The sequence below is a fragment of the Phoxinus phoxinus genome (genome assembly GCF_949152265.1).
Source record: "Phoxinus phoxinus genome assembly, chromosome: 6".
Taxonomy (NCBI): Eukaryota; Metazoa; Chordata; class Actinopteri; order Cypriniformes; family Leuciscidae; genus Phoxinus; species Phoxinus phoxinus.
The window spans coordinates 10,841,417-10,865,344 of record NC_136881.1 but is presented as its reverse complement, the minus strand read 5'-3'; the positions used below and the strand labels follow the sequence as shown (position 1 = coordinate 10,865,344).

At 37.7% G+C, this 23,928-nt stretch overlaps 2 protein-coding genes across 4 annotated transcripts in view; one reads left to right on the top strand and one right to left on the bottom strand.

Annotated features, from left to right (window-relative positions):
• The window catches only part of ppp2r2ca (protein phosphatase 2, regulatory subunit B, gamma a), a 12,013-nt gene extending 5,208 nt beyond the window's left edge, over positions 1–6,805 (bottom strand). The window contains exons 1-6 of one of the 2 annotated variants that reach the window (XM_079614929.1): positions 6,634–6,805; positions 4,718–4,921; positions 3,222–3,319; positions 2,315–2,489; positions 1,839–1,951; positions 910–1,087 (exon numbers count right to left, since the gene is read on the bottom strand). In XM_079614929.1, the coding sequence (XP_079471055.1) occupies positions 910–1,087; positions 1,839–1,951; positions 2,315–2,489; positions 3,222–3,319; positions 4,718–4,781 (628 nt within the window). In that variant the 5' untranslated portion in view covers positions 4,782–4,921; positions 6,634–6,805. The remainder of the gene's footprint in view (positions 1–909; positions 1,088–1,838; positions 1,952–2,314; positions 2,490–3,221; positions 3,320–4,717; positions 4,922–6,633) is intronic. The other variant, XM_079614928.1, reaches the window with a different exon arrangement.
• pde5aa (phosphodiesterase 5A, cGMP-specific, a) lies at positions 5,535–23,928 on the top strand. Of its 2 annotated transcripts, none has more exons than XM_079614880.1 (22): positions 5,535–5,777; positions 8,245–8,635; positions 9,542–10,148; positions 11,819–11,908; positions 12,079–12,159; positions 12,388–12,477; positions 13,232–13,369; positions 13,581–13,642; positions 13,864–13,948; positions 14,199–14,265; positions 16,231–16,406; positions 17,664–17,714; positions 18,011–18,157; positions 18,271–18,396; positions 20,819–20,913; positions 21,158–21,245; positions 21,992–22,092; positions 22,209–22,286; positions 22,589–22,652; positions 22,779–22,853; positions 23,008–23,091; positions 23,248–23,928. In XM_079614880.1, the coding sequence occupies exons 2-22, from the start codon at positions 8,307–8,309 to the stop codon at positions 23,419–23,421; spliced, it is 2,808 nt and encodes a 935-aa protein (XP_079471006.1). In that variant the 5' UTR covers positions 5,535–5,777; positions 8,245–8,306; the 3' UTR covers positions 23,422–23,928. The 2 variants fall into 2 exon arrangements, with proteins under 2 accessions (XP_079471006.1, XP_079471005.1); XM_079614879.1 differs by lacking the exon at positions 5,535–5,777 and adding an exon at positions 7,122–7,261.

Below are 23,928 nucleotides of genomic sequence, written 5' to 3'. Positions count from 1 at the left end.
TACAATCGAGGCATTTCAGGGAGTTCAGAAACAGTCAAATTCACAATTGTTTATGGTGCTTTAACTCCTCTTTTGCTCAAAAGCTCCAGTCTCCATTCATTGTAACTACACAAACAAACAAATACATACATGAATACAAAATAATACCCTTTGGGTTCCATGGAAAAATAAAGACTTTTGGGTTTGAAATAAATGTTGTTTGAATATTCACTTTTAGGGATCACATCACAACTTGCAAGGTTTAAACCGACAACTTCTTTCACTAGGCTGCACAAGGCAAAATTAACCGTCAATGTATTGTCAATATATTCCAGTTTTACATTGCTAAACGCTCAATGAGTGGTTCACAAAGCTTCATGTGGAAATAAAGATCACATAAGGTCTACAACTGAAAGCACACTGACAGTGGTAGCTTATAAACTATGCATCATCAGCTCCCTTGATGGTGTAAAGCTCTGCGGTTGTATGATTATTATTCTGAGCACTCACACGCACACATACATGTTCATCCGCACATCTACTCAGTAAGCACTACGCATCACATGCAAGCACAAGCACACAACCTACAATTTTCCTGAAGGCAGCTATTATGTGTTTTAGAAGAGAGTGTTTCCTTGGTGAATTATTTAAATGTTTCCATAGATATTTTATTTCTAGGTCAGAGCCCTGCTCAAAAGAAGAGCAGCAACGCTAACTGGAACACAAAACCCCTGGATTCAGGCCAGTCACACGAACACAAAGAAACAAAAGCAATCCAGTTCAGAAATAATTTTTGCACCATATTCAACCGTTATGCCTCTGTCCCAATTATTTGGTTTAGTATATAAAGCCAGTGTAAAGTGTAACAAAGACTGAATTTGATATTTTTTCTGTGAATATAGATATTAGGAGGATAGACATGAAGGATACTGAAGCTTCGGTCGGTGATGTCCAGGTGCCACATGTTGATCCTGAGATCATCAGCAGACAGATATGTCTCGCCATCGCTATTGACTGAGATGGAGTTGACGTGGTAGGTGTGGCCGTTAGCAAAGATTCTCCTTGGTCGCACTTCAACCATCAGGTCAGTGGGCTTCAGGACCGGCACCTGGAAGGAAATTGATTTTAGCATCAGAGGGCATCACTAAGTAACTTATATAACAACAACTAATACTCAGTCATTACTAAGTCTAATTACTAAGACACAACTAAGTCATTAACAAACATTATTTAGGATCGAAATTTCATGTACTTTCAAATATGATTATCATTTTACATAATCATTTGTTTGAAAAAGAATATGCAAAATTTGATCTATCTGTTTGAATGTATTATATTAAGTTAACTAGTGATTTTCTAAGAAATTAGTGTTATATGATTGTTATTTGGCTAAAATTCAGTATACAGTCAGTCCGTCTGTCATTATCACAGGGTGATCGGAACCCTGATCACATCTTGTATCACCCTAAAGTGATTATATTTTGCGATAATAACCGCTGGCTGAAACTTATCAGTTAATAACTTTTTTAAATAAAAAAACTGGACACTATTGATTTGAGTTATCATTATCATCATGCAAGAAGAAAAAGACAACAGAGTAATATGAGATACTAGCACAGTTTCTGTATGGAGGACAATTGTTGATAATGACAATGGTGAATTATACAATTTAGCAGTCAATAAACAAAAGAATTTCATCATAGAATAGCTCGATCGACCAATCAGAAACATATTCCAGAGAGCCGTGTATAATAAGTTGTTATAGAGCATGACAAAAATCAGTGACTAAAACGAATGCTAAATCAAACCAGTTATATTCTCTGCAGTGGATTGATCTAATATGCCAGCTGTGAAAATACCCGTAATGAGGTCACTGTGGAGACGTCCTTTATTCGCCCTTCTTCGTCCTTCAGATTGTAGCCCTCTGGCCGCTTGTCTCTCTCGCTCACCTTCCATAGCTTTATCGTTTTATCTGTTGGAAAATACAGTACCTGAGAAATTACCAGCCATTCATTTTTATAACTGAGACTTTCTATACCAAAACATCAATATATATTCCAGTGGATTTGCAAGGCAATTTTCATGCAAAAGACCTCGAGTCATTGTTCATGCTAACGATACTATAAATAATGGCTTTGTCTTGCTTTCATAGAAATGTGTAATGCAACCCAGCTATTTCAGTCTAATATCTGGTATTGATTTCTTGCACAGAATAATCACAATGCCTTTTAATATTAGGCCTAAAATTATTTCCCTCTTATAATGAATGGTTAATTTTCTAATTAGGTGGATTAGACAAGTTTAAACTATGAAAGACAGGAAGAGGTGTGATTACCATTGGTAGAGAGGAGAAAGTGGGCAGCGTTTTGATGTGGCAGCCAGCGGATCTTATTGATCTTCTCCTCAATTTCCAAACTCTTCAGATAGTCAAAGTCCGGTTCGTGACTCTGGAACGTACTGTAGACATTATACTCACCCGATTCTCCCAGCTCCTCACATTCACCTTTAGACTGCATTAAGAAAAAAGACCCAAATACATTTACAATGCATATGCTTATGAACATAAATAACAGTCAAAATGTTTGAATTCTCAAATGTATAATTCATGAATGCACAATACTTTAACAGTTCATGCAACATATATGATATATAAACATGAAATCTCCCAGTATAAAGATGTAATAGATAAAAAAATTTGACCTAGAAATGCGTGAAATTCTTCTTAGTTTTGCTTGTTGTAAATGTCCTCCAAAAGATCAAATAAACAGATGTCTGAACTTTAAATGGGTGAAACTCTGTTTCCATAGGAGATGTCTCATAATAACAATGTGTTTTGTTCAGTTTCTAGTTTAAAATTAGGATAATACATGGCAAATGCACTGATTCAATGTTTCTAACTGTGATCTGTGAACCAGACGGCTCAATATCACAGTTGATATCTGATACGTTGTCTTTATTAAGTATTTTAAACCTGATCTATTTTAATTATGTCATAAGGCTCTATGGAAAATGGAAATTAAAATCACCACATGCATATTAAGTGTCCCATGCTTTATAGCGCTACAAAACGTGTGTAAAAACTAACATATCTACCGGTAGTATTTTTGGCAGAACAGATTTTTTTTTAAGACCTTTGAATTTTCCCTTCCCCCATCTAATTCACTCTGCTGCTTAAAAAAACACTACTTTAATTCACAATTATCAATCACTCACTGTAGTGCTTAGCTCACAGTTTGACCTACCTCTGTCTCTCTCTGGAAGATGACCACTCTCCCCCCCTTATCCCCTGTGGCCAGCAGATCCCCCGTCTGGTTAAACTCCACAGTAGAAATGACATCAGCTGCAAAGAAAGAAATTGGATTGGGTTAATTTATCAGCGAAAATAGTAATAATAATAATACCAAAAAAAATTATATATATATATATATATATATATATATATATATATATATATTAGTATTATAAAATAATATTATCATAATATTATTGTCATATATATATACACAGGTGAAGATATTGAGATATTTCAAGCCTTTATTTTTTATAATTTTAATGATTGTGGCTTAGAGCTTATGAAAGCCACAAATTCAAAATTAGAATATTGTGAAAAGGTTTTCAGCTGTAAGCCATAATCATCAAAATTATAACAAATAAAGGCTTGAATTATCTCACTTTGCATGTAATGAGTCTATATAATATATTAGTTTCACCTTTTAAGTTGAATTACTAAAATAAATGAACTTTTGCATGATATTCTAATTTTTCAAGTTTCACCTTTATATATAAATGTAATATTTGTATGTATTTTTAATTATTGTTATTAATATTAAATACTTGTAATAAAAATGCATAAATAAACATTTTACTTTCTGTAAAATAATATTTGTATTTTTTAGGGATGTGAACAACTGTAGGTGGCAGCACAGTATTTCTATCTTCATAGAAAATATATACAAATTTACACTAAATTGGAATAGATGGGTAGAGAATAACTGCACACCTGGAGCTAAATGCTAATACATTTACATAACAGTCTTGCATGAAAATCCCAGCAAAAATATTTTACAGTACAAATTACCTAGAGTAATATAAGTTCATGAGTATGTGCTAGCACAGCACAACTGTGGTTTTGTCGACGCAAACACTTTTAGTCAAGAGCCTCATCTGGGCATATGGCTTCACATTGTACACCCTAATAGTTGATAAATGGCATGCTCTTGCTCCTGCCAGTACAATGATGATGACACTCAATAAAAACAGCCTGGCTTGCTCCTGATGAAGCATTCAGTAACATGATTATAAGGCTTGCAAAAGACACAAATGTTTCCTAAACAATTTAAGGACTAATGTGCAAGTGCTTGTATGGGCAAGTTAAAATACTTGCTGATTCTCTTCAAAATCAGAAGAATAAGATTTCAAATGAAATGCAAGACTATCTTGGTTCTGTTTGCACATGCATTATTCTGGATGGCTTACAGCACCCAATAAAAATAATTGAATGAAAACAGTCTCACTAATGCATGCTGTAACCAAATTAAAAATGTGATGTGGGACCAGGTGACCAAAGTCTGATGAGTCAGCTGAATATTTAGAAGACCTTACCGCACAGCTGCTGAGATCAAGGTTATATTCAGGACTCCAGAAAGGTGAACAGGATCAAATGACAGTTAAGTGTGTGTGTGTGTGTGTGTGTGTGTGTGTGTGAAGATGGAGTGTTCATGCAGGTGTGTGCACATACCTTCTGTGACATAGTCTCGGAGGAAGCTGTGATTAATTTTGGGGCTCTCACTGTCCTCGCCCATCGGAAGCAGCGGAGTGCGTAAGCGCGCCCGTCCGGAGCAGAGCCGTCCAATCCGTGCTGTCCCACCCCCCCGGTGCTTTGCCCATGCTGCTGCGGCCTAGCAGAGTAGCCTGCCGCACAGCATCCTGGGATACAGTCTGCCTTTGTGAGGAGGAAGATGAGCGGCAAACGATGAAGGTTTGAAGGATGCCACGTCCAGACAGGGAAAAGGGTGAAAAAACGGGATGAAAAAACGTTCAGTCAGCTGGAGAAAAGCACCTTGTCATATGCACACGTGCTTGAGCGCACGTCCTGACGCTCAGTCAACACTGCCTGGCAACAAGAAATGCAGAGGAAAAAAAAAAAAGGATGTAGGTGTGCAAGTGATCCGTAGATCCGTCGTGCTGCGGTAAGTCCTTTTTCAGGCTTGAAGGAGAGCAGAGGATAGAGGAGGAGTGAGAGACAGGTTGTCTTTCACAGGAAGGATGAGGAAGAAGATGAGAGGCCTGGTCCTACCTCACAGAATCACGGTGTGTCCTCTCCCTTCTGCTGCAGTGTGACGGAGTGCGCGCGTGTGTATGCGTGCTTGTGCGTGAAGGGAAAGGAAAGATGAAAAAGAGGGGGGAGGGAGAGAAAGAGGGAGAGAGAGAGGATACCGCCAGCGTGTCTTTCTCGACTACCACTGCTGCTGAGCATCTGCACAGCATCACAATGTCACAGAAGCCTCCTACCTGCTTGACCAATCAGAGCTCAGCTATCCTCAGTTGCCCCTCCCACTGCAGGTGACAAGAGGAATGAGCTCGGAGAGGAGAGTAGATGAGGAATCAGGGAGATGCAAGAGAGGAGAGGCAAGAGAATCTGGGATGCGGTGGAGCCAGAGATATTCATTGGAGTGAGACGTGTGCCACAATGAGACTGATGGGAAATGTGGGAAGATGACATCCGAAATGGGAAGGATGGAAGAGGAAATGCAGATAAAAGAAAGCAAATAATGGAAGGACAAATATACACATTTGAGGTAAGAGAAAAGGGATGTACATGCATGTGAAAAGAGGTTTGACAGATTGTAAGGAAATACTGTAATATGATCAAATTGGAAAGACATGAAGATCCTCTGAAAACTTGTTGAGTTGCTCCCCCTAGTGTGTGTAGATATTAATAAACAGTGGGATGGGAAGGTTAGGACTGAACAAATGTTAAAACTAAGGAAGCAAACATTTGGGTAATAATTGTAAGGTTATATGCATAAATTCTGGTAATCTAAACTACTTGTTTAATTTAGCAATTTCTGTAGGTAAACAATTAACGTTAAATAAATAAAAACTGAGGTAAACAAAGCAATGCCAAATAAGCATGTGTCATGCGTAAAACAAAGGTCTGTAGTTAAAAATTACTATGAGACTTTCTTTTTGTACTACAACATAAATTAACTACAGCCAAAATTGAAACATTAATTGTGCAGCCAAGTTAGCTAACACTGTAATTATACTTTTAAAAAAAACAACGGAAGTTGGAAACAATAAGGCTAACGTTACTACAACCACAAAGATGTACAGTTTGGTCACATTGTAACATGCAAAAACAGGGCTAACGTTACCTGACAACTTTCGAGTTCAGCTTGGAGTGAGAATTCGATTAAAATCGATATGGTAGGATACATGTTAATATTTCTAAAGGAAAAATATCTTTCTCATAATGTTGTTGTTCCCCCTATAGTGTCAGCTGGTTACGTTACTGCAACTGGTAAAGGTTAGCAGCTACTTGTCCTGCTTCGCTGTTTGATGGCGCTACAGCGATTTGTCAAGCCACTTGAGCGCCAAAACGGTTGTTTGAATTTCGTAAAAAACGAAGGCTTTGTTGAACATTAAAAGTACCTGCTCTGTCTTGTCTGCCAGCGCATTGCAATTGTTGTCCTCCTCTTGTTTGCTCTGGGATCAGTGCGATTTTTTTTTTTTACCTGACAATATCATGGGACAATATGACGTGGCTGTGGTGGCGTGAGAGCGTGAGTGTCACGCGATTTGATTTAGCCCGGGAAATTGAGCCTGGCAACGGTAACGTGACCGGTTATAAAAAAATATTACAGCGTCTTTAGAATTCGAGTTTGAGAATTTTCTTTAAAATTCTACTGTATATATAGAACGTAGTAATACCCTGTTTGGAAACAGTCTTAATTTTTGCAATTCAATTTGGTGCCGCTAGTGGCGCAGAAATCGCTCAAAAGCACTTATAACGTTAGTTCACCCCAAAACTTTAATTTTCCTTATATTTAACTTACCCTCAAACGAAAGTCTTACGGATTTGGAACTACACACTAATAATGACAGAATTTTCATTTTGGGTTAGCCTACCCTTTAACCCTGCTATAAAAATGAACGCTTTTCAAAAGTTAATCAAATGAAAAATGTAGCTACTATTTTACCACTTGTAGGCCCTGTACTAGGCTGATGAATCGATACCAAATTCATAGGCAGTTGACAGAAAGTTCGTCACGTCGCTCAGGTAAATAAAGCAAAAGCAATAAGCCTCTGGTATCTATTTCTTCTTCTTCTTGGGAGTAGGCTACCAGTAGAGGACGCTAATATCAAATCAAATTTTCAAAGAGATCATGTAGGCATGGCGGTGTCACTTGAAATGCAATGCTGTGAAATAGTAAAGGCATTTTAAAACTTGGAAGTATTAGGCTATACTTCAGGCTATATAATTATATTATAGCCTACTTTAGAAATATTGTACTTGGTGTAGCCTACTTTTGTGGACTTTACAAATATTAGCTACATCACAATATCACTTTAACATAAGGGGCTTTGGCATTCTCATTAAAACCGACTTTAAAATGATTAAAAACGAGTTATATCATAACTCCTTGCTCTGTAGTACTTTTTTTCTGCAGTGCAACTTTCATAGGGTAAGAGGAAGTGCTTTCTAGAAAAAGGAATGTGGTTAAAGATTTTCTGCTCATGACTGAACCACATAGGCTACTTGGAAAGTCCTGATGATGACATTGTTCTTGACATAAATTCTTTTGGAATTATAATCTGTTATATCATAAAAACTCATTTAAATGTGTTACTTAAATGTGTGTTATTAATCAAACTCCATGTTCAGTATGTTCACCGTCCTCGTGCTCTGTTCTAGTCTTTAATCGGTTTGCTTATTTATCTGGGTTTGGATCATGTGGGATTTGTCTATGTATGTCCACTTGACATTTTCTAATAGCTCTTTGGCAGGTAGAGTGAGTTAAAGACAAGAGTGCAAAGTCATTAATAGTTCTCTGGGACACTAATCCGTTTCCCTGAATGGGCAAAACAGAACCTATCTGTGTTATTTCAGGGATTTGTTTTATGTAACAGATTAGTCTCCAGATCCACTGTGAAGAGTTGAGTTGTTAGTGTAGCTGGTGACAGCAAAGCTTAATCCTCTGACCTGCCCTGGACAGTGACCGTGCATCTGTGCTTTTCACCTCTCTTTTATCACTCCTTCAGGAAGGTCCAGCAACTTGCCTATCAGCATCTGCATTTGGGAGAGAAGAAAAAAGAGAGAAAGCATGCCATGTCTGCACACAGAGTCCTTGTCCTCTTTGCCTGCTGAAGGCAGGTATGGAGTCACCTCAACCCACAGGGGGTCTCAAGGGTCCAGGTCCAAATCTGGTAAAAAAGTGAAGAATGGAGAGAAGGGTGCTCGTGTGGAGAGGAATGACAGCGAGAAAGAACAGAGTGTCATAACCAGTGCTGGATGGTTCTTCTCACCACTCTGGAACCCAGGTGCCAAAACCCAGAGACTGGGATTCAGGATGGGCCAGGAAAGCGAGAGAGTGAAGGCATGGCTGGATGATCATTCAGATTCTGCCAGGTCTTACTTTAGCAGATCTTCAAGGTGAGCAGTGTAGTGGTATCTGTAAATCTGTGAGTGTGTGAAAAAAATCTTGTTATTAAATGATGTGATGTGAAGCATTTTTAATCATGCATATACATTCTTCAAGTCTTAAAGTTTGACATTTGCACAGGCTTGCACAAACTGTTTCTAAATAGCACCAGTTTAAGTTTCTACGAGGTATACCCCCAGTTTTACAGACAAGACTTAAGTTAGTACCAGGCTAAAATACAAGTTTGAGCTGTTTTAACGGAAAGCAACTTGCACTGACATATCTTAAAATATGCCAATGCCACTGTTTTGTCTCAAGATGCACACCAAAAACACCAATGTTTTTTCTTAGACACATTTATTAAAAGCTACTTAAATGCCCTAATTAATTAAACTAATGCATAATCCTAGCTTAATCTATTCTAAGTACTGTCTGTAGAACCAGGCCATAATGTTTTTGCCTTTTAACTTTTAAATGGTAGTGTATATATTTTATTTACCTGTTATTTATTCAATATGGCACACTCAAACCTTTACTTTTATAGTTCCATTAAGAACAGGAGCGTTAAACACCAACGCAAAGTAACTAAGTAGTTAAGTAACTATTTTTTCAGCATATCAGAGTTCATTCCTTATACATTATTTTAAATTGAAAAAATAATACATTAACCAGTTAGGAAATCTTTTTGAGGGACATCATAAATGATCTCACAGACAGTGTTTGATGAAAAGACCACCATAGTTCAGTATGATTTTTAATTTGGTCTTGTGACAAACAGACATAGTTCTAAGCTGGAAAACATCATCCAAAACACAATATACACTGGTGACCACCCACGATTGTCGTTGTTAACAGGGATGGCTTTGCCTAAATTGCTAGCAGTGCCATTTAATCTGCTGTGTCCCTTCTCTTCTTAGATACTGGGTGAATGGCTGTGTAGAAAGAGCCCAAGCTGCCCAAACCCTCATAACTGAGCCAAGGTCTAGGATGACTATTCTTGGCAGACGCAGGGTGTCCCACCCTGTGTGTGGGCCTTCTCGAGGGATTCTGCACCCTGTCACAATGAAAAGACCACACTCCTTTTCTGTCCATCAGATTGATAATCCAGAGAGTTTGGACCCCGGCGGGGGGCATTCTTGTCAATCATTGCAGTCTACATACTTTCCATTTTCACCTTGTGTGTCAAGGTCAACGTGTTTGCCACATTCTCTGAGCTCCTCAAGACCAGCGGGACAGTGTAGAAGAGGCGAGTCCTGTAACTTCATGATGCGGCTCGTTGGTGGTCCGAATAGACCTCTACAGAACAAAAATATCTGTCTTCAGGTTCTACAACATCTTTGTGAAATCACTCAGGCTCAGAGCTGCTGTTTCTCAATGATGACCGTGGACAAAACAGGTGTAAAGTGTTTGGGTCCTGTCTTCCAATCAAATGAAGAGTCTGTCTACGACTACACACAGGCAGAGTGCATTATGGGATATGTGGTCAGCACTGGGAGGCCTCTTAACATCAGGGATGCCCGTGAGGTAATACATTAAGGTTGTTCCATGTCAAGGCTAATCTGGACTTTACACACCCTCTCACGGTCAATTCAGGTCTGGTCCAGGATTCCCCCTGTAACAGTAACACCAAGATTACTCGGGCACTTTAGGACTGACCTGAACTCATTATTTGTACGTTAAAGGGGTCATCGGATGCGAAATTCACTTTTATATGGTGTTTGCATATATAAATGTGTCTTTGCAGTGTGTGGAACCACTGGTGAGCAGTTGCTCATTATCATTTAAAGAGACATGCACCGAAATGGGTCGCTGTGAACAGAGCTGTTTTAGAGGAGGTAAAATGGGTTTTGTTTTACACAACCATTGAGGAATTTTAACCAAAGTATGTTACAAACTTTACATGAAGACCCTAAAGAATCATACCAACTTGTGGAAAATGGGCATCCGATGACCCCTTTAATCCAAGACGCTTTAGGTTGTCAGACTGTGACAAGTTATTCAGAGCTTGTCTAGGGCTTTTAACAGTTTTAAAGACTTCTGGGGTGACTTCAAAGGTCTTACAGCAGTATTCGATAATGACATGATCAAATAAATAATCATAAGAATGAAATTCCAATTATGAAAATGAAAAAGCAGTGTTAAATGAACATGTTTGAAAACATGAAGATGAGGATGATTTTCTTGTTTAGATAATTTTTAAGTGTCTTTTGTGACTTAATTATTCACTTCATTATTGTATTTATTTAGGTATGCATTATTAATTAATAATCAGCCAATGATAAGCAGATTGGCAATAAATTGGCAATACATTTTTTTTACTATTTTGTAAATTAATTAAAATAAAACATTAAAATTGAAAACAAATCAATTTAAATCTACAAGTTGCTTTAGGCATCACAACATAATTCTGTACAGTATGAAATAAGCTATGAGCAGATGAACCGATATACAATAAATCTATACTTTTTTTGTCTAAATAAATTCAAATGAAAACACTAGAAAATAAAATAAAAATTAAATGCTACAATTGATTTTAGGCCTCAAAATTATAGTACAATTTGAATAATGGTTATTCATTTTGAGGTTTGATAAAGATTACATTTAACAGTAGTGTTATTCAATTTTAAGTGTTTTTAAAGGTTAAATTAAGTGAGCATTATATGATATATAATGTACATAGGTAATGTCAGAAGGTAATATTAAAGTAAAAATAGGGAAAATGAGCATGCACAATTAAATATTTAATGTTGACAGATGGATACATTAAAAAATAATAACTTATATATTCTTATGTTATACAAATATAGCATCCTCATCTTTTAGTTTTATTGGAACTGAATATGCGTGGGAACGAGAGATAAGATTGCATGCACTTGTGAGTCTTTATACGCTCCGAGGCATTTCTGTGGAATGGGAAATCTTCAGAATCTGAAGATTCTGATAGAATGTGAGCATAGAAGAGAGAGAGACAGAATGAATAGCACAGGAACTTAACCGGTATCTCTCTCAGAAACATGCCACAACTCTCATCTTTAAGGGTTCAACTCCGTTATGCCTCTTACATTTCCCACGTTTGACAGCAGACATAACAACATACACTGTCACCACAGAGAGATAACATTGTGATGCAAGGTTTTAAATTGATGTGTTGAACTGAATAACCCGAATAACTGATTTGAACTGTCCTTTTATAGGATCCAAGATTTCAGATTGAACTGTATGAGGCAGGAGAAGACAGACCCAGGAGTATTCTCAGTGTGCCCATCCTCAACCACAAAAAGGAGGTTGGACAGTTATAAATATATTGTCACTATGCTATGTCCAGTATTGCATACCACTAACAAGATTGGTTGGACTACATTTTTTATATTGTATTATTTCTATCTGTAGTCAGTCTTTTTAGTAATGAACATTCATTTATTTTTAACGATTTATTATGGACTGATTTTGGCAGGTTATAGGTGTCTTCATGGCTGTGAACAAAAGCAGGCAAGGCACATGCATAGACAGCTGTTTCTCCGAGGAAGATGAGAAAGCAAGTATTGATCAATATTAAACATGCCATACATTTTGCCTTTCAAAAATCTATATTCAATAATATACAGAGTAGGCTACATGTACATTTTTGTTAATTACACATGAAATTTGAATATTAATTTTGTAACTTAGACCAGGTATCTCTAATAAATAATAAAAGCTAGGCCTACTGTCATGTGACTTGAATGGATGAGTCAAAGAATGAGACAGTGTTTTTCCACTACAGGTGCTGTCGTCACATATGGTGTTGTTCGGACTGATCCTGGAAAACAGCCAGCTGTGTGAGAGTTCTGAACAAGAGAGCAAACGCAACCAGGTAAACCACACAGACTTTACATTAATTCATTAGGCACCTTTATCTAAAATGACTTACAAATGTGACCCTGGATCACAAAACCAGTCACAAGTCGCACGGGTATATTTGTGGCAATACCGACAATACATTGTATGGGTCAAAATTAGCAATGTTTCTTTGATGCCAAAAATCATTAGGATATTAAGTAAAGATCATGTTCCATGAAAATATTATGCACATTTCCTACCGTAAATATATAAAACATTTATTTTTGTGAGTGAATGCAGCACAATCGCGAACATAAATGGACAACTTTAAAGGCGATTTTCTCAATGTTTCAATTTTCTTGCACCCTCAGATTTCAAGTATCTCGACCAAATATTATCCTAACAAACCATACATCAATGGACAGCTTATTTAATCAGCTTTTAGATGATGTATAGATCCCAATTTCAAAAAATGTACCCATGTGACTGGTTTTGTGGTCCAGGACTCTAGGGTCACAAATGAGGAATGCGTCAACATAAGTGATTCTTCTGAAGGAGACATAACTGACAGAACTAACTAAAAATAAGATATCTTTACAACATACAGTACAATTAGCAGTTAACTTGAAAAGTGCTATGAAGTAATACCTTGGTGCTATGATATGATGTATAAATCTCAATGATTAATAAATCCTTCATTGTGCAGTTAAGTTACTTTAGGGATTCATCTTAAATTCACTGTTTTTATAATTCACTGTGGTTATAATTGTGGTGGATTTGATTGACAGATTCTGCTGGAGTTGGCCCAGCTGGTGTCACATGACTACCCCTCTGTGGATGACATGCTCAGCAAACTGGCTGCTGTCATCCTGCCAGTGACAAAAGCACAATTCTGTACGGTTTTCATCTCAGATGACAGCTCCACGGTAGTACAAAAATTAATACATTTATGGAGAATGATTAATTTGTATATAGCATCAGTAAAGTGTTTGTTTTGCTCTTGCTTAAGTCGTTCACTTTCATTTAATTGCTTGTAAAGGTTAAAAAACAACACAAAGATCATGAAATGCTTGATACTGAACTACTAAAAACAGCTTGATGAGTTGACTGATAGATCCGTGGGTTTATGTCTTGAAGGGGCCTTTCTCAAGGATGGTCCATATAGAAGAAACCAATCACTGTGTCCAATGTTCCCCAAGGTAAATAAATGCACATTTATAATTTTATCACGACACAAAATAACATTTACTTTGGTTTGTTTGAGCACATAATGTTCAAAGTCATATAATAATAGTCTTCAGAATTTCTCCCTAAAACTTTAGCAAACAAAAAAGAAATAAAACATTTGTATTCATACGGATACAATGAGCAAGTTTATGTCAGTTAAATATAAAATAGCAGATGTGAATGTAATCTTCAGGGATTGTGACACCAGTGACATCAGCTACGTGTATGCTGTTCATGTGCAAAACTCTATGGAGACGCTGAACTTTGTCAACAGGCCTGTAAGTTGATCTGATTGATTTAATAATTGTCACTGCTATTTATATAATCTTACCAATAACATCTATTTATACCTGCTGGTATAAATATTTTTTATAATGTAGTGATTGAGATCATATTTCTACTTGAAAACCATCAATGGTATATTTTCATAGTCTTTCTTCCTTTTTTACATAGGGAAAAACATATCATGTGACCAAAAAGTACAGATTTTTTTTTTCTGACATACACTGTTCTTGTGTGTCCTCCAAGGCCCAGATTTCCAAGGTCCCTCAGATCAGAAGTTTGATTGGCACACCTCTGAGAGGCAAACAGAGAGGTAATGTGTGTCAGGTGTGGGGGTTGAGGAGATGAAGCGAGGACTCAATTGCAGGACGAAATTAGGCTTTAATTAATAAAAAATAAAAAATAAAGTACTTAACTTGACTATGAGGGTACCATTCCATGTAGAAAAGGCATTCAGATTACAGTGTACAAACGACAACGAACCAGCACAAGACTGAGAACACAAGGAGAATAAATAGGGAGAGCAAACAAAGCAGGCAATGAGGGAGGACAGGTGGGGCATATGAATCAATAATCAGGTAACAAGGTGGACGGGGTTAGACAATTGACAGAAGAGCACATGGCACAAGGTAACACATGACAAGCCATGTGCTCACAACAAACAGGACTTGGGCTGCGTTCCAGTCCACTTTTAGACACGCACTTGCGAACTTCCCTAAGCACTTCCCCTCGGGGGAATCCCTGCCGCCATTTTGAAGTGCGTTCCACTTCGTGAAGTGGACGGGGGTTGTTTATATTACAGACCCTCGTTCCCTCGATTTTGACCGAGGGAGCGGGTCTACTTCATAAGTACACTTCAGGCACCTATATGTCCCACAATGCATGATTGTTTGTGACGTCTCCACAGATCTCGTCTAATCACCACCACAACAAACAACTCTATGATATATTAATTATAATTTGTTTTAATTTAAACCAACCCAAACACTCCTATATACATTTGGATGCTGCATTAAACAAATTCTTAAAGGGATTTTTTTTTGTAAATAATAAATCAACTCCAGCTGATTCCAAGTGATCAAGGGCTTAGGACGTTCCAATTCAGCCCATTGCAGTTTCCGCCAGGAGTGGGCACTTGTGCAACGTAACCAATGACGTATATCCGGATGAACGAGATGGAGTGAAGTTAGCAAGTGAAGGGCATGACAATTTTGGACTGGAACGCAGCACACATGGCCAGTAAAACCAATCACCAGCCATGTGCTCACACAAAACTAGACATGAACACGCAGCTAATGAAAACACTCATAAGCCACGTGTTCACACAAAACATGACAACATGAAAGCAGACAGCCAGTGTAAAACACAAGCTGTGTGCTACACAGCACAAGACAAAACAACACATGCAGACGGAAGAGCACGCTCACGTGACAAGACAGAGCGCACGAGAACGTGCAAAAGCTTTTTCCGTGCGCTCACAACAGAAAACAAACAACGCAGAGCATGGATGTCTGAATCCCGAAACAGAACCGAAACCAAACTAGACAGACGTGTCGGGATCCAAACACCATGCCCCGCACATATAACAAGGCACGTAGACAAGTGCACGGCTCGAGCACATTCGAAACCGCGCACTCAGACAAAGACGAGACAAAACCGAGAGTGTCAGAGCTCTGTCAAAAAAACAAGAAATGAACTAGACCGAAGTGACAGAACCCTGACATAATGTCATTCAGTAGTTAAATGTTTCCACAGTCTTGTATTGTTCCATTGAACTAAAACTCTGTCATCATGTTTTCCCAGAGGATTTTTTGGTTGTTCAGATTTGTTCATTTATAGCTCAAGAGATCATGTTATATTATATTATATTACATACAATAAGAGTATAGTAAAGCTCTAAATTCAACATGGAATACATAATTCAGATCATTTGGTTTAGGAAGAAATGTTTGAGTTCATATACAGAAATCCCAGACTTAGAAAATCTAAGCACAGTTTGTGATGTTGTTAAGATCGGTTTTTAATCCTGTTTGAGGAGGAGACACATTATATAACTGTGGTCTTTTAACTCTAGGGTAAAAAAGTCTCCATTTGCTCCCTTTTTAATGTCATTGATGCAATTAAAAAGATCTTGTGATTGGCCTCAGTTCAAATATATTACATCCCATTCTGTTCATCTCCAAAGAAATTTAGAGGGTTGAAAATGATACGGGTATGAAAATAGTCTGTTTAGACAGTATATATATATATATATATATATATATCTTTCTTCGTATAGGTGTGTGCCAGCTAGTCAATAAAAGAAACGTCGCCCTCGCTGAGACAGAAGTTTTTAGCCGAGCTGATGAGCTCCTTCTGGAGGACTTTGCGGTGTACTGTGCTCTAGGATTGCAGAACTTCAACATGCAGCAGATGGCAGATAAAACCAGAGCCAGGCTGGCTGTAAATAAAGAGGTAGGACATGCCATCACATTCCTTGGAAATCACTTCATATTGTAAGGATAATGAGTAACTCATTTGAATGCTGACTCATCAATCACACAAGACACTTGATTTACACAGGAAAATCGTATATTTAAAGGAACACTTCACCTCTGGAAAGATGAATGTGTATTTAAAATGGGTCATTTATGTAGAAGAAATGTGAAATTCTTTTTGAATTTGGAGCCTTCTAGACTGAGAAAAGCCAGAAAATGTATTTTTGGCTCATGGGGATGAAAGACAACAACTCCCAGAATGCACTTGCTTCGCTGCCCTAGGAGGCCACGCCTACCGGTAAGAGATCGCAGTAAACAACAAGGCTATGCTACTAGTGAGTCTGCCCAGTATTTTGATGTCGCCCAAAATGTCCAGGATTCGGCTTTTGCGTTCTACAGTCGCCATTCCTCATGTTTACTGACGAGCAGGAACAAGACTGACGGCCGCGGAGAACGATGCGAGCCCGGTGGCGTGATTACTGATGAGTGGCGCCGGCGCCTGTGAGACGCACCGGTCTCGTATCTCTCACGGAGGAGCGGGAATTTTCCTAGCAATGTTAAAACGCACATCAAACGATCACTTGTTTAGCGTTCATGTAAACACTACATTCAGATTCACCAATCGGAATGAATTCAGTTAGATTGAAACAAAAGGTGTGCATGTAAACAATGAATGCGACTGCAGAAAGCAAAAGCCGAATCCCGAACAATTTGGACCATCTCGACGGCCGGACATGTCCGGGAAAAAGAGGATGGTCACCGCTACTACTCAGCTTTCTCCACAGAATAAGAAACTGTTTGCTTAGCTTCCAAATAAAGAATGGCTGACACTATTTGTACATTCTGTGAGTGAGATCCCTCTATGGGCGGGTTGAAAACACGCGGAACAGCGCCTTCTACTGGATAAATGATGAGCTAGTGTTTGTAGTCTTACCCTTATTCAAAGAAATTTGACTTCCTGCTTTTTATGACGCAAAATGACGATTTTTGCGTCATAAAAAGCAGGAAGTGGAACACTTAAATCCTTATTTCTCCCATCTCAGGGGAAAATAAGGGAATAAACCATGACCATTCGAAAATGTGACTGGGTTTCTAAAGATACAAAGTCTAATGCAAATGGGTGAAGTGTTCCTTTAAAAGTACCACAGAATTTAGTAATGAACATTCCGTACATTGTTTTTCTTTTTCTTTTCATGATGTGTATGTATATGGGTGTTTGTGTTTGCACCTATAGGTCTTATCTTATCAAATCTCTGTTTCACAAGAGGAGATTCATGACCTGGAGGTAACATTCTTTTTAATACTTCCTTTTATTTTTCTTGAAAAGTACCTCCAATCCTTCTACAACCGCACCTATGACTAAATTAACATATTTATAACTTACTTATAACTTAAGCGTTAAAGCCTGTAATTGTTGATGTGATAAAGGAACTTGCAACTTCCTGTGGTTAGGGTCATTTATTCTTGTGTGTGTTTGTGGTTTTGTCAGTTGCACCACTCAACCCAGGACATTTTTTTATTGTGTCATTTGAAAGATTGAATCAGTAATCTTCCCATTTCCCCTCGCTCTCTCTCCTCCAGGAGTCCCTCATCCCGTCAGCAGATGCACTCTGTCTACTGGATTTTGGCTTCAGTGATTTCAATATGTCCCAAACTGCCATGACTCAGGCCGTTGTGCGCATGTTCCTGGATCTTAATTTGCCCCAGGATTTCAGCATTGACTATAAGGTTTCTGGTTTAATCCTGCTTGGCTCTTCTAACTGAAATCACAATCAAGCTTTGAGCAACATACTTGCATGTAAGCTATGGATCTTGAATGGGTATTTCCCTTTCTTTTTCAGACCCTGTGTCAGTGGGTTTTGAGCATAAGGAAGTGCTACAGGAACAATGTGGTCTATCATAACTGGAGTCATGCATTACGTACTGCCCAGTGTATGTTTGCCATGCTGCAGACAAAGGAGCTAAAGGTAAACAGCTTGTCCTAATCTTTTTTTATTTAATTTTTTCATTTAATGGATCGAGGAGTTTTGTGTTTGAAATTAAAAAAAGTAACAAATCCTTTCCTCGCGGGTCAATTTGACCCCCATAGGAATGAATGGGATGCGAGGAATGCTTTAGCACACATAGAAAAACCAAAAAATGCTCAGAATTCAAACTAAAACTGCTAAAACTATACCATTATTTTATAATGTCCACATCATAGACAGTATATAAACTGGACACAGCGACCCCATAGGTTTCAACGGAGAGAAATGAAGTCAATTAGAAGCACTCACTTCCTGATCGCAAGGCGAACTGCGCAGGCTCAAACTGAGCTTGACGACGTAGATGTGATGTGAGCAACCTGTAGGTCTTCTAGTAGCTGTGCCGAGAGAAATCTGAATCATTCCCTTCCGAATCTCGCAGAGACGGAGAGCGTGGGTATTTGCTGTCCATGAGCTAGCAACGGGAGCAACTTTATCACTCTCTATGGGCTTCTCCCTTGACTTTATGCCTCCACGTCCTCCCGATTGCTTGCGAGCTTCTCTGCCTGTCCATACGGTAATTTTTCGACTTGTGCGACAGAGTCGCGCGGGTATGACGCAATCGTTAGCCTATTTTTACAAAAACTGCTTCTACGGGGCCATAACGTAAGATACAAGGTAATGGAGCCTTTTATACATTTTCGTGTTTCTTTAGAAATAAACAATGGACAAACGGTGTCTTTAAACGACTCAGATGTAAAGTTATTCGCTGTCAAAGTGACGCCAAAATGAATGGGAGTCAATGGAATGCTAACAGCAGGTGGGGGTCCGCTAGCCAATGGCGGCGCCCAGGTCGGCTTCAATGTCTTTCGGAACACTGCCCCTCTGGTCCACATGTGTATCTGAATGTATACTGAAGAGAAATTACTTTAGGACCCAACGGAACAGCTCATTTGCTCCAAACAGAGCTATAAGGCCATCTAGTGGCAAAAGTTATGAAATATTTTTTTATTTTTTATGTTAAAGGAACACTCCGACTTTTTGGGACTTTAGCCTATTCAACTTATCCCCCAGAGTTAGATAAGTCCATACATACCTTTTTCATCTCCGTGCGTGCTATAAGTCTGTTTGACGCACCCACCGCTAGCCTAGCTTAGCACAAAGACTGGATGTAAATGGTTGCAGCTAGCATACTAATCCAAATAAGTGACAAAATAACGCAAACATTTTCCTATTTACATGTTGTGATTTATATAGTCACAGAGTGTACAAAAAACAAAGTCACATGAGACACAGACATATTTTAACCGTATAAATACTGGGAACTATATTCCCTGAATATAGGGCGGAGTGATAACCGCAGCGCACCTGAGACGCGCTCTGAACGAACTCTCTGCTCCTCACCACGGCGCGTCTCAGGTGCTGCGGTTATCACTCCGCCCAAGTAGCAGTGCTTCGCCTTCAGAGAATATAGTTCCCAGTATTTATACGGTTAAAATATGTCTGTGTCTCATTTGACTTTGTTTTTTGTACACTCTGTGACTATACAAATCACAACAATGTAAATAGGAAAATGTTTGCGTTATTTTGTCACTTATTTGGATTAGTATGCTAGCTGCAACCATTTACATCCAGTCTTTGTGCTAAGCTAGGCTAGCGGTGGGTGCGTCAAACAGACTTATAGCACGCACGGAGATGAAAAAGGTATGTATGGATTTATCTAACTCTGGGGGATAAGTTGAATAGGATAAAGTCCCAAAAAGTCGGAGTGTTCCTTTAAATATTTTTTTTCCTCAAGAGACAACCAATGTAAGATATTTTGAGCTGAATTAAAAGTCGTCATATTTATTTACAGTATATAACGCTTTTTACAATATATTGTTTCGAAACAGCTTTACAGAGATAGTAAAGCTGCAAAGTTTGTTTCCAGAAGAAAATAGCGTCACAGTCCAGCTTAAGTAAGTTCAGTGATGTTTCATTTTTGGTGTAAAAAAAATAATTAATTTAGTTAATTTATATATATATAGCCGCTCTGGAGAAAACCGTGATGTCATCGTCCAACTCAGTTCAGTTGTCATATAATGGTGTCAATGCAATATTATTGTTGAATATTAAATTAAATGTTCAATTTAATGTCCCCAAAAAGGACTTATGAGGACTTACTTAAAAGGGTTATGCATGAAATTGTGAGTTATTTTGAATTTAAGTTGAAAGAATGTGAGTAATGTGCTTAAATTACTATTTATTATTGATCAAATCTAGTAATCTACAAAAAATCTAAAAAAAAAAGGTATAATTTTAGGGCTTCGGGTCATTTTGACCTGCAAGGGAAAGATGTGTTACAAAGTGCGAGGGAAGGATGAAGGATGAGGGAACATTTGGTGTCATTCCAAGCTTACTTAATCTCTCATGTTCTTTAATCCAGAGTCATTTTAGCAGTCTGGAGGTTCTTGCTCTCATGATTGCCAGTCTGAGCCATGATCTGGACCATAGAGGTGTGAATAACTCTTACATAGAGAGGTAAACTAGTACACACTACTCCAACCCCCACTCTGATAAAGAACATCTCTAACTATGGTGGTATTGTAAACTTCAGTTATGCTATGCAGCTACATTGGCCTAATAAGTATTTGGATACACATTTCAACACTGTATATTGCTTTAATATTTTGTCCTGGCAAATAGTGCATTCTTACAGTCTGTGCATCGTGATATTATCTTTTTCTTTTTCTCTTTCCCTTTTATTTCTCTCTCTGTATTTTAGGAGTAACCAGCCTCTGGCACAGCTGTATGGTCACTCATCCCTAGAGCACCATCATTATGACATGTGCCTTCTCATTCTCAACAACCCCGTAAGATCCCATAACATCTATCCATCCTTTCATCCATCCATCCATCCATCCATCAATTCATAACATTGTTTATCCATCCATTCATAAGATTATCCATCCATCCATCCATCCATCCATCATCCTTAACATCATTTATCCATCCATCCATTATTCCATAACATAATTTATCCATCCATTCCTAACATCTTCCATCCATCCATTTATCTATCCATCCATCCATTTATAAAATAATTTATCCATCCATCCATCCATTCATAAAATAATCTATCCATCCATCCATCCATCCATCCATAACATAATTATCCATCCATCTATTCATAACATCATCCATCCAACTATAACATAATGTATTCATCCATCTATCTATCTATCTATCTATCTATCTATCTATCTATCTATCTATCTATCTATCTATCTATCTATCTATCTATCCATCCATTCATAAAATAATTTATCCTTCCATCTATTCATAAAATAATTTGTTGATCTCATCATATATTTCATGTGAACTATTCATCCATCCATCTATCAATCTACAGTATCTATCTATATATCCATCTATCCATTCATAACATACAATGAATATCTAGTCATCCATAAATTTTTTTGGATCCAGTTGTTAATTTGTCTGTTCATCCATCCACACATCCATTTGTTCATTTGTCCATCGATCCATCTATTCATAAATTAATGAATTCATGTCCATGCACAACTGTTTCATACTTCCCACCCCTCTTCTCTCTCAGGGCAGTCAGATTCTCAGCTCGCTCTCATTGAAGGAATACAGGACATGTGTGCAGATGATTGAGAAGAACATTCTGGCAACAGACCTTTTTATTTATATAGAGTAAGCTATAATCCTTTTCCAATTCAAGCTGTAAACATAGATGTTCACATAAAATATGTTACAGTAAAACACAACAAGCTAAATGTGACTGTATGGATTTATTTATTTATCTATAGGAAGAGAACAAAGTTCTTTAAACTTGCTCAGAATAACAGCTGTCTTTGGAAGGATGAAGGACATAGAGAACTGCTGAGGTAAAAAATGTACAAACATATTTTGAAGAATATGCACTTTAATGTACAACATTCACTCATTTATGACTACAAATAATAATAATAATAAAAAATACATTTCATCTGATGGACATTCTCACATACAGTGTAACCCACAAAAACCTACACGTTTCTTGTACTTCAAACAAAACATACACATCTTTTTTTCCACTGTCATTTTATCTGACTGCAGAACTGCACAAGAACAGGAAACACTCGCCACATTTTGTCTGCTTGTAACCACTTCCTGCCTCTATATTAACTGATGTTTCTGATCTAAATAGGTCAATGCTAATGACAGCAAGCGACATATGTGCAATAACCAAACCATGGCCAGTTCAGAAGCGGGTAAGTATCTCCCACACACACATTTGTATGCATGCATGCAGATACACCACAATCACACATGCATAGGAACACACAATTGTATACGCACATACACACATTTCTCTTTCTTTCTCGTCATCTTAACAGATTGCTGAACTTGTAGCAACAGAATTTTATGCACAAGGTGACAGAGAAAAATGTGAATTCAACATTCAGCCAATTGTAAGTTATGTGTTGACTTTCTCTACTTCATTACTGTTGTACAGGAAGATATTATATTTAAGAGTAAGAGGGGGCATATTATATTTTCCAAAATAATTCTCGTTTTTACAAATAGTTATGTTGTTGAATTAAAAGTTGAATCTTTTTCTCACAGGATGTGATGGACCGTGAAAACTCCTCTCGGCTACCTCACATGCAGGTTGACTATATCGACGGGATTTGCTCTCCACTCTATGAGGTGAGGGCCTGCCTGCACACATCCTGTTAGAAATGTGTGTCAGTATGTGTGTTTAGTGAGTAAGAGGCATTTCTGCTGCAATGCTGTGCCTCCGTCCTGCAAAAGAAGAATACAGTCGATACCTACTCTTTCTCTCTCTGTGCCATTCTTTTCTAGGCCCTGGCCAGCATTTGTGAGTCCTGTTCTCCTCTGAAAGAAGGTTGTAGAAGGAACAAAAAACACTGGCAACAGCTGGTAGACAGCAGAAAGGAAGAAGAAAGCTTGAAAATTAAAAGACAAAATGGAGAAAGGGAAGAAGCAAGTTTAACTCTTTCGGGGGGCCATTCATAGAGTAGACGAGCAGTAGTCAGTAGTCAGATTATTACTATATGATGACATTATAAACATTAACCATTTCTTATGTACTAAGATTATGAACACCCATCTGGTTTATAGTCAACACTTAAACAAAGAAAAAAGAATGACTAACTAGTGTAATAAAGTGAAAGAGATTGACGCAGGTATAGTTTGTCACAACAGTTACGCCATCTATACCTGCCATTCTTGATGGTCAAATAAACCGCAGACTTTATGTGAAATATCATGTACACAAGACTATACTAATGAATCATTACAAAATCATTTTATATGTACATATAATGTATTTTTACAAAATTGGGTTATGTGTTGTTGAGTTGTTTTAGACAAGAAAGCACAACTTGATTCTTGATTCTACTGAATAATGTTTCTGTTCATTCCTCCAAAAATTGTTTTTTTTTTATTAAATTCATACGCTTATAAAACTGAAAAGATAAAAACATTGTTTATGGAGTGATTTCTAATAATAAAATTATTTTG